This window comes from Eleutherodactylus coqui, chromosome 6 (genome assembly GCF_035609145.1).
Source record: "Eleutherodactylus coqui strain aEleCoq1 chromosome 6, aEleCoq1.hap1, whole genome shotgun sequence".
Lineage (NCBI taxonomy): Eukaryota > Metazoa > Chordata > Amphibia > Anura > Eleutherodactylidae > Eleutherodactylus > Eleutherodactylus coqui.
In genome coordinates this window covers 210,234,470-210,245,898 of record NC_089842.1, presented here as the reverse complement: position 1 = coordinate 210,245,898, position 11,429 = coordinate 210,234,470, and the positions used below count along the sequence as shown (strand labels likewise).

The window sequence follows — 11,429 nt, the reverse complement described above, 5'->3', positions numbered from 1 at the left end:
TAGCAATGGGGAACCTATGTGCCACACACTATTCATTCTGTCAAGGTGTCTGCATGCCCCAGTCAGACCGGGCTTTTTAATTCATAGACACAGGCAGGTACAACTCCCTATTGTGAAGTCCCTGTCGACCCACAGCATGGGTGGCTCCCTGGAACCCACCGGCGGTACACAGAAATATCCCATTGCATTGCCCAACACAGCTGAGGTAGTAATGTCGTGCTTAATGCAGGTGGGCTTCGGCCCACACTGCATGCCCCAGTCTGACTGGGGTTCTTTATAAGTGTACAGATGTAGTAAAAACTCCGTGTGCACCTACAGCATGGGTGGGTGCCAGGAAGCCACCGGCGGTACATAGAAATATCCCATTGCATTGCCCAACACAGCTGAGGTAGTAATGTTGTGCTTAACCCTTTCCAATCCAATTTGTATATGGTTTTCCTAGGGGGCTTACTCTTTTTCTGCTGTTATACAACGGCGCTATATGCTGGCTAAAGCCAGTACTGCATGAGCTGACACGTAGGATAGGCTCCGACAGCAGAGAGGCTGGCAATATACAGTAAGAGAACCCCGACGGACGTCTACCAACAACGGAGCTGTACAGCCTTAAACCCTAATGTCTTCACAGGTCACACAGTGGACTGGAAAGGGTTAATGCAGGTGGGTTTCGGCCCACACTGCATGCCCCAGTCAGACTGGGGTTCTTTACAAGTGGACACATGTAGGTTTAACTCCCTGTGGACCCACTGCCTGGGTGGGTGCCAGGAAGCCACCGGCGGTACATAGAAATATCCCATTGCATTGCCCAACACAGCTGAGGTAGTAATGTCGTGCGTAATACAGGTGGGCTTCGGCCCACACTGCATGCCCCAGTCAGACGGGTTCTTTAGAAGTGTACAGAAGTATTAAAAACTCAGTGTGCACCTACAGCATGGGTGGCTCCCTGGAACCCACCGGCGGTACACAAAAATATCCCATTGCATTGCCCAACACAGCTGAGGTAACGTCAGCTGTAATGCAGGTGGGCTAAAAATTAATTTGATTACACTGTAGGCGAGGGCCCACAAAAATTGCTGTATCAACAGTACTAATGTACATCCCAAAAATTGGCCATGGCCAGCCAAGAGGGCAGGTGAAACCCATTAATCGCTTTGGTTAATGTGGCTTAAGTGGTAACTAGGCCTGGAGGCAGCCCAGTGTAACGAAAAATTGGTTCAAGTTAAAGTTCCAATGCTTTTAAGCGCATTGAAACTTATAAAAATTGTTCAGAAAAATTATTTGAGTGAGCCTTGTGGCCCTAAGAAAAATTGCCCGTTCAGCGTGATTACGTGAGGTTTCACGAGGAGGAACAGGAGGAGGAGGAGGAGGAATATTAGACACAGATTGATGAAGCACAAATGTCCCCGTTTTGGATGGTGAGAGAGAACGTAGCTTCCATCCGCGGGTGCAGCCTACGTATTGCTTACGTATCGCTGCTGTCCGCTGGTGGAGAACAGAAGTCTGGCGAAATCCAGCCTTTGTTCATCTTGATGAGTGTTAGCCTGTCGGCACTGTCGGTTGACAAGCGGCTACGCTTATCGGTGATGATTCCCCCAGCCGCACTAAACACCCTCTCCGACAACACGCTAGCCGCAGGACAAGCAAGCACCTCAAGGGCATACAGGGCTAGTTCAGGCCACGTGTCCAGCTTCGACACCCAGTAGTTGTAGGGGGCAGAGGCGTCACCAAGGATGGTCGTGCGATCCGCTACGTACTCCCTCACCATCCTTTTGCAGTGCTCCCGCCGACTCAGCCGTGACTGGGGAGCGGTGACACAGTCTTGGTGGGGAGCCATAAAGCTGGCCAGGCCCTTAAAGACTGTTGCACTGCCTGGGATGTACATGCTGCTCGATCTACGCACATCCCCTGCAACATGGCCCTCGGAACTGCGCCTTCTGCCACTAGCGCTGTCGGCTGGGAATTTTACCATCAGCTTGTCCGCAAGGGTCCTGTGGTATAGCAACACTCTCGAACCCCTTTCCTCTTCGGGAATCAGAGTGGGCAGGTTCTCCTTATACCGTGGATCGAGCAGTGTGTACACCCAGTAATCCGTAGTGGCCAGAATGCGTGCAACGCGAGGGTCACGAGAAAGGCATCCTAACATGAAGTCAGCCATGTGTGCCAGGGTACCTGTACGCAACACATGGCTGTCTTCACTAGGAAGATCACTTTCAGGATCCTCCTCCTCCTCCTCCTCCTCAGGCCATACACGCTGAAAGGATGACAGGCAATCAGCCGGTGTACCGTCAGCAGCGGGCCAAGCTGTCTCTTCCCCCTCCTCCTCATCCTCCTCATGCTCCTCCTCCTCCTCCTGTACGCGCTGAGAAATAGACAGGAGGGTGCCCTGACTATCCAGCGGCATACTGTCTTCCCCCGCCCCCGTTTCCGAGCGCAAAGCAGCTGCCTTTATGGTTTGCAGGGAATTTCTCAAGATGCATAGCAGAGGAATGGTGACGCTAATGATTGTAGCATCGCCGCTCACCACCTGGGTAGACTCCTCAAAATTACCAAGGACATGGCAGATGTCTGCCAACCAGGCCCACTCTTCTGAAAGGAATTGAGGAGGCTGACTCCCACTGCGCCGCCCATGTTGGAGTTGGTATTCGACTATAGCTCTACGCTGTTCATAGAGCCTGGCCAACATGTGGAGCGTAGAGTTCCACCGTGTGGGCACGTCGCACAGCAGTCGGTGCACTGGCAGCTTAAAGTGATGTTGCAGGGTGCGCAGGGTGGCAGCGTCCGTGTGGGACTTGCGGAAATGTGCGCAGAGCCGGCGCGCCTTTACGAGCAGGTCTGACAAGCGTGGGTAGCTTTTCAGAAACCGCTGAACCACCAAATTAAAGACGTGGGCCAGGCATGGCACGTGCGTGAGGCTGCCGAGCTGCAGAGCCGCCACCAGGTTACGGCCGTTGTCACACACGACCATGCCCGGTTGGAGGCTCAGCGGCGCAAGCCAGCGGTCGGTCTGCTGTGTCAGACCCTGCAGCAGTTCGTGGGCCGTGTGCCTCTTATCGCCTAAGCTGAGTAGTTTCAGCACGGCCTGCTGACGCTTGCCCACCGCTGTGCTGCCACACCGCGCGACACCGACTGCTGGCGACATGCTGCTGCTAACACATCTTGATTGTGAGACAGAGGAGGAGGAGGAGGAGGAGGGTGCTTTAGTGGAGGAAGCATACACCTCCGCAGATACCACCACCGAGCTGGGGCCCGCAATTCTGGGGGTGGGTAGGACGTGAGCGGTCCCAGGCTCTGACTCTGTCCCAGCCTCCACTAAATTCACCCAATGTGCCGTCAGGGAGATGTAGTGGCCCTGCCCGCCTGTGCTTGTCCACGTGTCCGTAGTTAAGTGGACCGTGGCAGTAACCGCGTTGGTGAGGGCGCGCACAATGTTGCGGGAGACGTGGTCGTGCAGGGCTGGGACGGCACATCGGGAAAAGTAGTGGCGACTGGGAACTGAGTAGCGCGGGGCCGCCGCCTCCATGATACTTTTGAAGGACTCCGTTTCCACAACCCTATACGGCAGCATCTCAAGGCTGATGAATTTTGCGATGCGGACGGTTAACGTTTGAGCGTGCGGGTGCGTGGCGGCGTACTTGCGCTTGCGCTCGAACACTTGCGCAAGCGACGGCTGAACGGTGCGCTGAACTACACTGCTGGATGGGGCCGAGGACAGCGGAGATGAGGGTGTGGGTGCAGGCCATGAGGCGGTAGTGCCTGTGTCCTGAGAGGGGGGTTGCATCTCAGTGGCAGGTTGGGGCACAGGGGGAGAGGCAGGGGTGCAAACCGGAGGCGGTGAACGGCCTTTGTCCCACCTTGCGGGGTGCTTGGCCATCATATGTCTGCGCATGGTGGTGGTGGTGAGGCTGTTGGTGTTGGCTCCCCGGCTGAGCTTTGCGCGACAAAGGTTGCACACCACTGTTCGTCGGTCGTCAGGCGTCTCTGTGAAAAACTGCCAGACCTTAGAGCACCTCGGCCTCCGCAGGGTGGCATGGCGCGAGGGGGCGCTTTGGGAAACACTTGGTGGATTATTCGGTCTGGCCCTGCCTCTACCCCTGGCCACTGCACTGCCTCTTGCAACCTGCCCTGCTGATGCCCTTGACTCCCCCTCTGAAGACCTGTCCTCCTGAGTAAGCGTTGCACACCAGGTGGGGTCAGTCACCTCATCGTCCTGCTGCTCTTCCTCCGAATCCTCTGTGCGCTGCTCCCTGGGACTTACTGCCCTTACTACTACCTCACTGCAAGACAACTGTGTCTGATCGTCATCGTCCTCCTCACCCACAGAAAGTTGTTGAGACAGTTGGCGGAAGTCCCCAGCCTCTTCCCCCGGACCCCGGGAACTTTCGAATGGTTGGGCATCAGTGACGATAAACTCCTCTGGTGGGAGAGGAACCGCTGCTGCCCAATCTAAGCAGGGGCCCGAGAACAGTTCCTGGGAGTGTTCCCGCTCCTGAGCAGGTGTCATTGTAGTGGAGCGAGGAGGCTGGGAGGAAGGAGGAGCAGCAGACAGAGGATTCGGATTGGCAGCAGTGGACGGCGCAGAACTGCGGGTAGACGATAGGTTGCTCGAAGCACTTTCTGCCATCCAGGACAGGACCTGCTCACACTGCTCATTTTCTAATAACCGTCTCCCGCGTGGACCCATTAATTGGGCGATGAATGTGGGGACGCCAGAAACGTGCCTCTCTCCTAATCGCGCAGCAGTCGGCTGCGACACACCTGGATCAGGAGCTTGGCCTGTGCCCACACCCTGACTTGGCCCTCCGCGTCCTCGGCCGCGTCCACGTCCTCTAGGCCTACCCCTACCCCTCAGCATGCTGTATTACCAGTGATTTGATTTCACAGGCAGGAAATAAATTGGCGCAAGACTGCAGGCCAAATATAATTTTTGCCCTTTTTGGAAAACGAAAGGCCCCACTGCCTCTAGTGAATGAATTATCTAAGTTTAATAACTGTGCTGTGTCCCTGCTTATGTGTCACAGAACGTGAGGGTAGCAGAGTTATTATAACTCTTGGAGAGCAGGTATTTTTTTTCCCAATTAAGGAAAGCAAATGGCGAACCCAGCAGTAAAGCGTAGCTGGCTGCGTATGATTTAGCAATGTTTTTCACGCAGCTCACACGTGTCCACAGGCGTTAGGACGGACAGAGGCTGGACAAATAGATTTGTTTTCAGTTTTTTCCCACCAACAGGCAGCACTGCGTATATTCTATGAACCTGAGAAGTTTAATAACTGTGCTGTGTCCCTGCTTATGTGTCACAGAACGTGAGGGTAGCAGAGTTATTATAACTCTTGGAGAGCAGGTATTTTTTTTCCCAATTAAGGAAAGCAAATGGCGAACCCAGCAGTAAAGCGTAGCTGGCTGCGTATGATTTAGCAATGTTTTTCACGCAGCTCACACGTCTCCACAGGCGTAAGGACGGACACAGGCTGGACAAATAGATTTCTTTTCAGTTTTTTCCCACCAACAGGCAGCACTGCGTATATTCAATGAACCTGAGAAGTTTAATAACTGTGCTGTGTCCCTGCTTATGTGTCACAGAACGTGAGGGTAGCAGAGTTATTATAACTCTTGGAGAGCAGGTATTTTTTTTCCCAATTAAGGAAAGCAAATGGCGAACCCAGCAGTAAAGCGTAGCTGGCTGCGTATGATTTAGCAATGTTTTTCACGCAGCTCACACGTGTCCACAGGCGTTAGGACGGACAGAGGCTGGACAAATAGATTTGTTTTCAGTTTTTTCCCACCAACAGGCAGCACTGCGTATATTCTATGAACCTGAGAAGTTTAATAACTGTGCTGTGTCCCTGCTTATGTGTCACAGAACGTGAGGGTAGCAGAGTTATTATAACTCTTGGAGAGCAGGTATTTTTTTTCCCAATTAAGGAAAGCAAATGGCGAACCCAGCAGTAAAGCGTAGCTGGCTGCGTATGATTTAGCAATGTTTTTCACGCAGCTCACACGTGTCCACAGGCGTTAGGACGGACAGAGGCTGGACAAATAGATTTGTTTTCAGTTTTTTCCCACCAACAGGCAGCACTGCGTATATTCTATGAACCTGAGAAGTTTAATAACTGTGCTGTGTCCCTGCTTATGTGTCACAGAACGTGAGGGTAGCAGAGTTATTATAACTCTTGGAGAGCAGGTATTTTTTTTCCCAATTAAGGAAAGCAAATGGCGAACCCAGCAGTAAAGCGTAGCTGGCTGCGTATGATTTAGCAATGTTTTTCACGCAGCTCACACGTGTCCACAGGCGTTAGGACGGACAGAGGCTGGACAAATAGATTTGTTTTCAGTTTTTTCCCACCAACAGGCAGCACTGCGTATATTCTATGAACCTGAGAAGTTTAATAACTGTGCTGTGTCCCTGCTTATGTGTCACAGAACGTGAGGGTAGCAGAGTTATTATAACTCTTGGAGAGCAGGTATTTTTTTTCCCAATTAAGGAAAGCAAATGGCGAACCCAGCAGTAAAGCGTAGCTGGCTGCGTATGATTTAGCAATGTTTTTCACGCAGCTCACACGTGTCCACCGCCCGTAAGGACGGACAGAGGCTGGACAAATAGATTTGTTTTCAGTTTTTTCCCACCAACAGGCAGCACTGCGTATATTCTATGAATAATAACTGTGTTGTGGCCCTGCCTATACAATTCTTTCCCTGCAGTATCAATGGAGGGTGGAATGCTCTGCAGAGGCGATTTTGAGAAGCCCAAAAAAAATGCAGCACAGCCAACAGCAGCCTGGACAGTACTGCACACGGATAAATATGGCCCTAGAAAGGACCGTTGAGGTTCTTGAAGGCTACACTCACTCCTAACACTCTCCCTGCCTATGCAGCACTTCTGTCCCTAATGCCAGGTGCAACGGTCTGCAGAGGCGATTTTGAGAAAAAAAAAATCCCACTGCTAACAGCAGCCAACACACAGCTATCAGTGGCCCTAATAAGGACCTTTGGGGGGTCTTGAAGCCTACACTAACTACCAATTCTTTCCCTACAGCAGCTCCGGTATAAACAGCACTGTCCCTCATCTAACTCACACCGCATCTGAGGCGAGCCGCGGGAGGGGCCGACTTTTATATTAGGCGAACACCTGATCTCGCCAGCCACTCACAGCAGGGGGGTGGTATAGGGCTTAAACGTTGCAGGGGGAAGTTGTAATGCCTTCCCTGTCTTTCAATTGGCCAGAAAAGCGCGCTAACGTCTCAGGGAAGGAAGTGAAAGTAACCAGAACACCGCATGGTGTTCGTCACGAATAACGAACATCCCGAACACCCTAATATTCGCACGAATATCAAGCTCGGACGAACGCGTTCGCTCATCTCTAGTCATAATGTATTCAGATCATAAAATATGATAAAGACCCAATGTAAGAGTCTAAAGATCGCTGCGTTGCTCTGCTGAGGAATAAAGTTGACCCTCTTGGGATGCAATTGCACCATTGATGCTGCCTGCCTCCACTTTCATGCTAACTGTATTCTTGGTCTGGGTCAGACCTTTCCCAGAGCGTGCACCACGTATTGCTCCACTGTATCCTGTCATTTTGGTGAGTGCTGTTGACACTACGTATCTTTACTACTAACAGTTTGGACTGAAATCTTAGTACAAAAAAAATGCACAGAAATCCCAAATTCTGCCTATGAATATCCCCTACGACTTACTATATTATTTACAAAACAAACACCCTTTTGACTGGTGAAATGAAGGTATAAAATACATAACATTAAGGCTGGATTCACACAGGGCGGATTTGTTGCTGAAAGTTCGCGGTTTTGCCGCTGCGGATTTGCCGCAACCTTTCCGTTTCTGCGGCAAATCCGCATGCAATGGCCCAATTAAGACGCGTTTTTGACCGCGTATTTATCTGCGGTTCTGCCGCCGGTAAATCCGCAGGCCCTTTGTTGCGGAAAAAACCGCAGCGGTTATTTTTGGAGAGGCGCGGTTTTTCTTGCAGATTTGCCTGCGTATTTTACTAGGTGCAGATTCTTAAAAAAACTGTTTCCTGTGAGGTCATCGATCCCACCCATTTCTGCATAGGGTAGGAAGAGCTTTGTATTTGTGGCCATTTTCTCTGCAGACATGGACCGAGCAACAGTCCGTCTGAGCCGCGCATACCGACGCAGACTGATTACATTTGTGCTTATGATGGATAGAGAACAATCTGAAAAGGTGAGCGATTTGTGGTCATTGTGTGCTTAGTTTCCTTGTTGTTTGTTTATGCACTGCGGACTAGAGTGTAATTGCAGTCATGTGCTTTAAATTCATGTGCTTTAATTCATGTTAATGTGCTTTAAAAATTCATGTGCTTATTCTTCTTCAGACTGATCGTGCTTCCCGGCGTCAGAGACGTTTCTGGGTTCATCCCCTACTAACCGAGAGGGGGACGAAGGGCCATTTTGCGAGCCTCTACCACGATCTTAAAAAGTAAGTGAAGTGTTGCATGGGAGTAGGTTTGATGTTGCACTCTGAATTGTTATTAATTTTAGCCCGCTCTCCCTTTCTCTTTCTCTCTGCAGCCATCCTGAGAAGTTCGTCTCATTTTGTCGCCTGCCTCTGGAGGCCTTTGACCGCCTTCTGGAGCTGGGGCGCCGGGATCTGACCTACCAGGACACGCAGATGAGGAAGGCGATCACTGCAGAAGAAAGGCTGCTCATCACCCTTCGGTAAGTTACATTTCTTATTGTGTCACTGTAGTTATTTTTTTTTTTTTTGTTTTTCCTTTTTTTTTTTTGGTTCTGTGATTTTTGCGCGGTACCTTTTTTTATGCACTGATTGCTCCGGTAGTAGGACGTAATGCTATAGCATTACGTCACACTGCTTTTTCACAGCTGGGCTATCAAGCACCCCTGTTATTAGCACCACGCCCATCATGACACCTGCACGGCTACCCCGATCTCACCGGGACGGGTGGGTCTTTATTTGCCCGTGCGTGGCATTAGAACAGCATCATCTTGTGGCTGGTTGACTTCATTGACATTGTCAGAAGCTACATTGTTGAACTTACCAGACCAGCAAACTTGGGCAACCTTTTTTGTGCACCGGCAGTGAACGGGACCAAGTTACCTTTCTGAGTGTAGCAGGAACATGTTTTCATTTTCTCATTCTCCCTCCCCTTTTGTTTGGGATGGGGAGAATGGAAATCTGAACCATGTGTGGAATGGATAGTGAGAATTTCACGGCCCCCCCCCCCCCCCACATCCCATGTATACCTTTCAATTGCAAATCTTATTTCCTTCACACGAATTCTTCTGCATTCTCCGATCTATTTCGTGTTGAGAACAATATCTGAATACTGCATACATAGAAGTGTTGATGTAATGCAAGTCTTCATTGTGTACTAACTTTTGTTTCTCTTCTCTGCTTCTTTTCAGCTTCTTGGCCACAGGACAGAGCTATGCATCCCTGCATCTCCAATTTCGTGTTGGTAAATCAACCATCACCGAAATTGTGAGGTGCACATGCAGCGCCATCTGGCAGAAGTTGCAGCCCATCGTGATGCCTTCACCTACCGAGGACACTTGGCAACGTGTTGCAGCAGGCTTTCAAGATGTTGCCAAATTTCCTAACTGCATAGGCGCCGTCGACGGCAAACATGTGCGTGTGCTTCAGCCAGCCCACTCAGGCTCCAAATTCTTCAATTACAAAAATTTTTTTTCAATTGTCCTGATGGCCGTGGCTGATGCACATAGCAAATTTGTTTGCATCGACGTCGGCGCCTATGGCAGCACTGGGGATTCTCGGGTGCTGCGAACATCACAGATTGGGATGCAAATTCTCCGAGATGGCGTCACGCTCCCAGCCCCACAACCTTTCCCGGGAACCACACATCCAGTCCCCTTTGTGATGGTATCGGATGAGGCTTTCCCGTTGATGCCAAACCTGTTGCGCCCATACCCGCGGAGAGGACTGAATGCCCGGAAAAGGATTTTTAATTATAGGCTGAGCCGGGCACGTCGTGTGGTTGAGTGTGCCTTCGGGATTTTGGTGAGTCAGTGGAGAGTTCTAGGGACTACACTGTTAGTAGACCCTAACACAGTTGATGACCTTGTCAAGGCATGTTGTGTTCTTCACAACTACCTCCGGGACTATCGCCCAGAGGTAGATGTCGAAGAACTTGATCCTGCCTTTGACACGGTCATCAACTGGGGGGGAGGTAGGACGCCTGCTACTGCAGTGCAGGTACGCGAACTCTTCACTGACTATTTCCTTAGTCACGAAGGCACCGTGCCATGGCAGTTCTCCTGTGTCGGTGGTGTGCAGCCCTAACTGCAGTGTGACCCTCCCCAGCCCCAGAAGGAAGCGGAAACCAAACTGCGTAGAGAAATACGTATTTTATTGAAGGCACAAAAGGACACTCCTCCACCTTTAATTTAAAAACTTCAATAAAATTGTGTTAAACAGTTTTCATAATAAAATGTTTTAATATTTCACAAAAAAGATTGTTCTCCAAATTTTTCCGGCGCACAAAACATATAATCTGCATTGTAAAGAAACGGAATTGGTTAGACAATGATGGTTTTTTATTTTGTGCAAAATAAACATAGCATTAGTTGAGCCGTCTACTTTTTTTCAGCGCACATACCAATTACCACTACTTGAATACAACTAACTTTCTCCTTCACTGGCCAATCCACAAGCAGTATAGCTCTGGCCACACTTGCCGGTCATGCCGCAAGAGAAAATGATGATGGCAACAGGCACGCAGAATGGCCCTGTTGTCATCACCATTTTTTTTTTCCATGCTCGAACTCCTGTTACAAACATAGAGCGAGCATGGAAACAGACAGACATGAAAATAAATATAGGGAAAGAAAGGACTATGAGTCAAGAGAAGTGATGTACCCCAACCTTGGAGGACAGTAAGGCAGCGTTAAATTGAAAAAAAAAAAAAAAGGCAGTCCTTCTCGTACAGTAGCACAGGCCGCAAAGAAATTTATGTACGTGCCACTGCCGTAATGGAATTAGTGCGCCTTGCCTCTTTTGCCGCAGAGCACATCTTAGCTGGGAGTGAGCGATGTTTGCAACCCCAATCGTTCCCATGACCATCCGTCGGATTACTGGGACACCAGCATAATCCGTGCATTGGCAGACACGGCAACAGCACCACGGAACCTGTACTTTCCGATGGTTTGCTGTAGGACATTGCAGTTATCCCAAACTCAACGTTTGCGATTACTCCAATGTCGTATAAGTAAAAGAGTTTTCTCCTATAATGCATTGAGATGCATTTGGTGGCGTGCACAGTTGTGAGGTGGACTGTTGCGATGTCTGTTGCAGAGGGCTATTCATGAGTGATAGAAATGACGCTTGTGATGGGGAACCGCCTGAGGCAGTGTCGCCGTAGCCAGTGTCAGGAGAGCCATGGTGCATGGGGTATACCGGTGTCCTAGAAACCCTGGGC

The 11,429-nt window shown here is 50.2% G+C and overlaps 1 protein-coding gene across 1 annotated transcript; it reads left to right on the top strand.

The window, feature by feature from the left end:
• The first annotated feature begins 7,791 nt into the window (after positions 1 to 7,791).
• On the top strand, positions 7,792 to 10,294 carry LOC136571824 (uncharacterized). The gene is made up of 4 exons (XM_066572451.1): positions 7,792 to 8,197; positions 8,349 to 8,452; positions 8,545 to 8,691; positions 9,400 to 10,294. Exons 1-4 carry the CDS (start codon positions 8,108 to 8,110, stop codon positions 10,292 to 10,294), a joined length of 1,236 nt encoding a protein of 411 aa, XP_066428548.1. The 5' UTR covers positions 7,792 to 8,107.
• Positions 10,295 to 11,429: the final 1,135 nt, after the last annotated feature.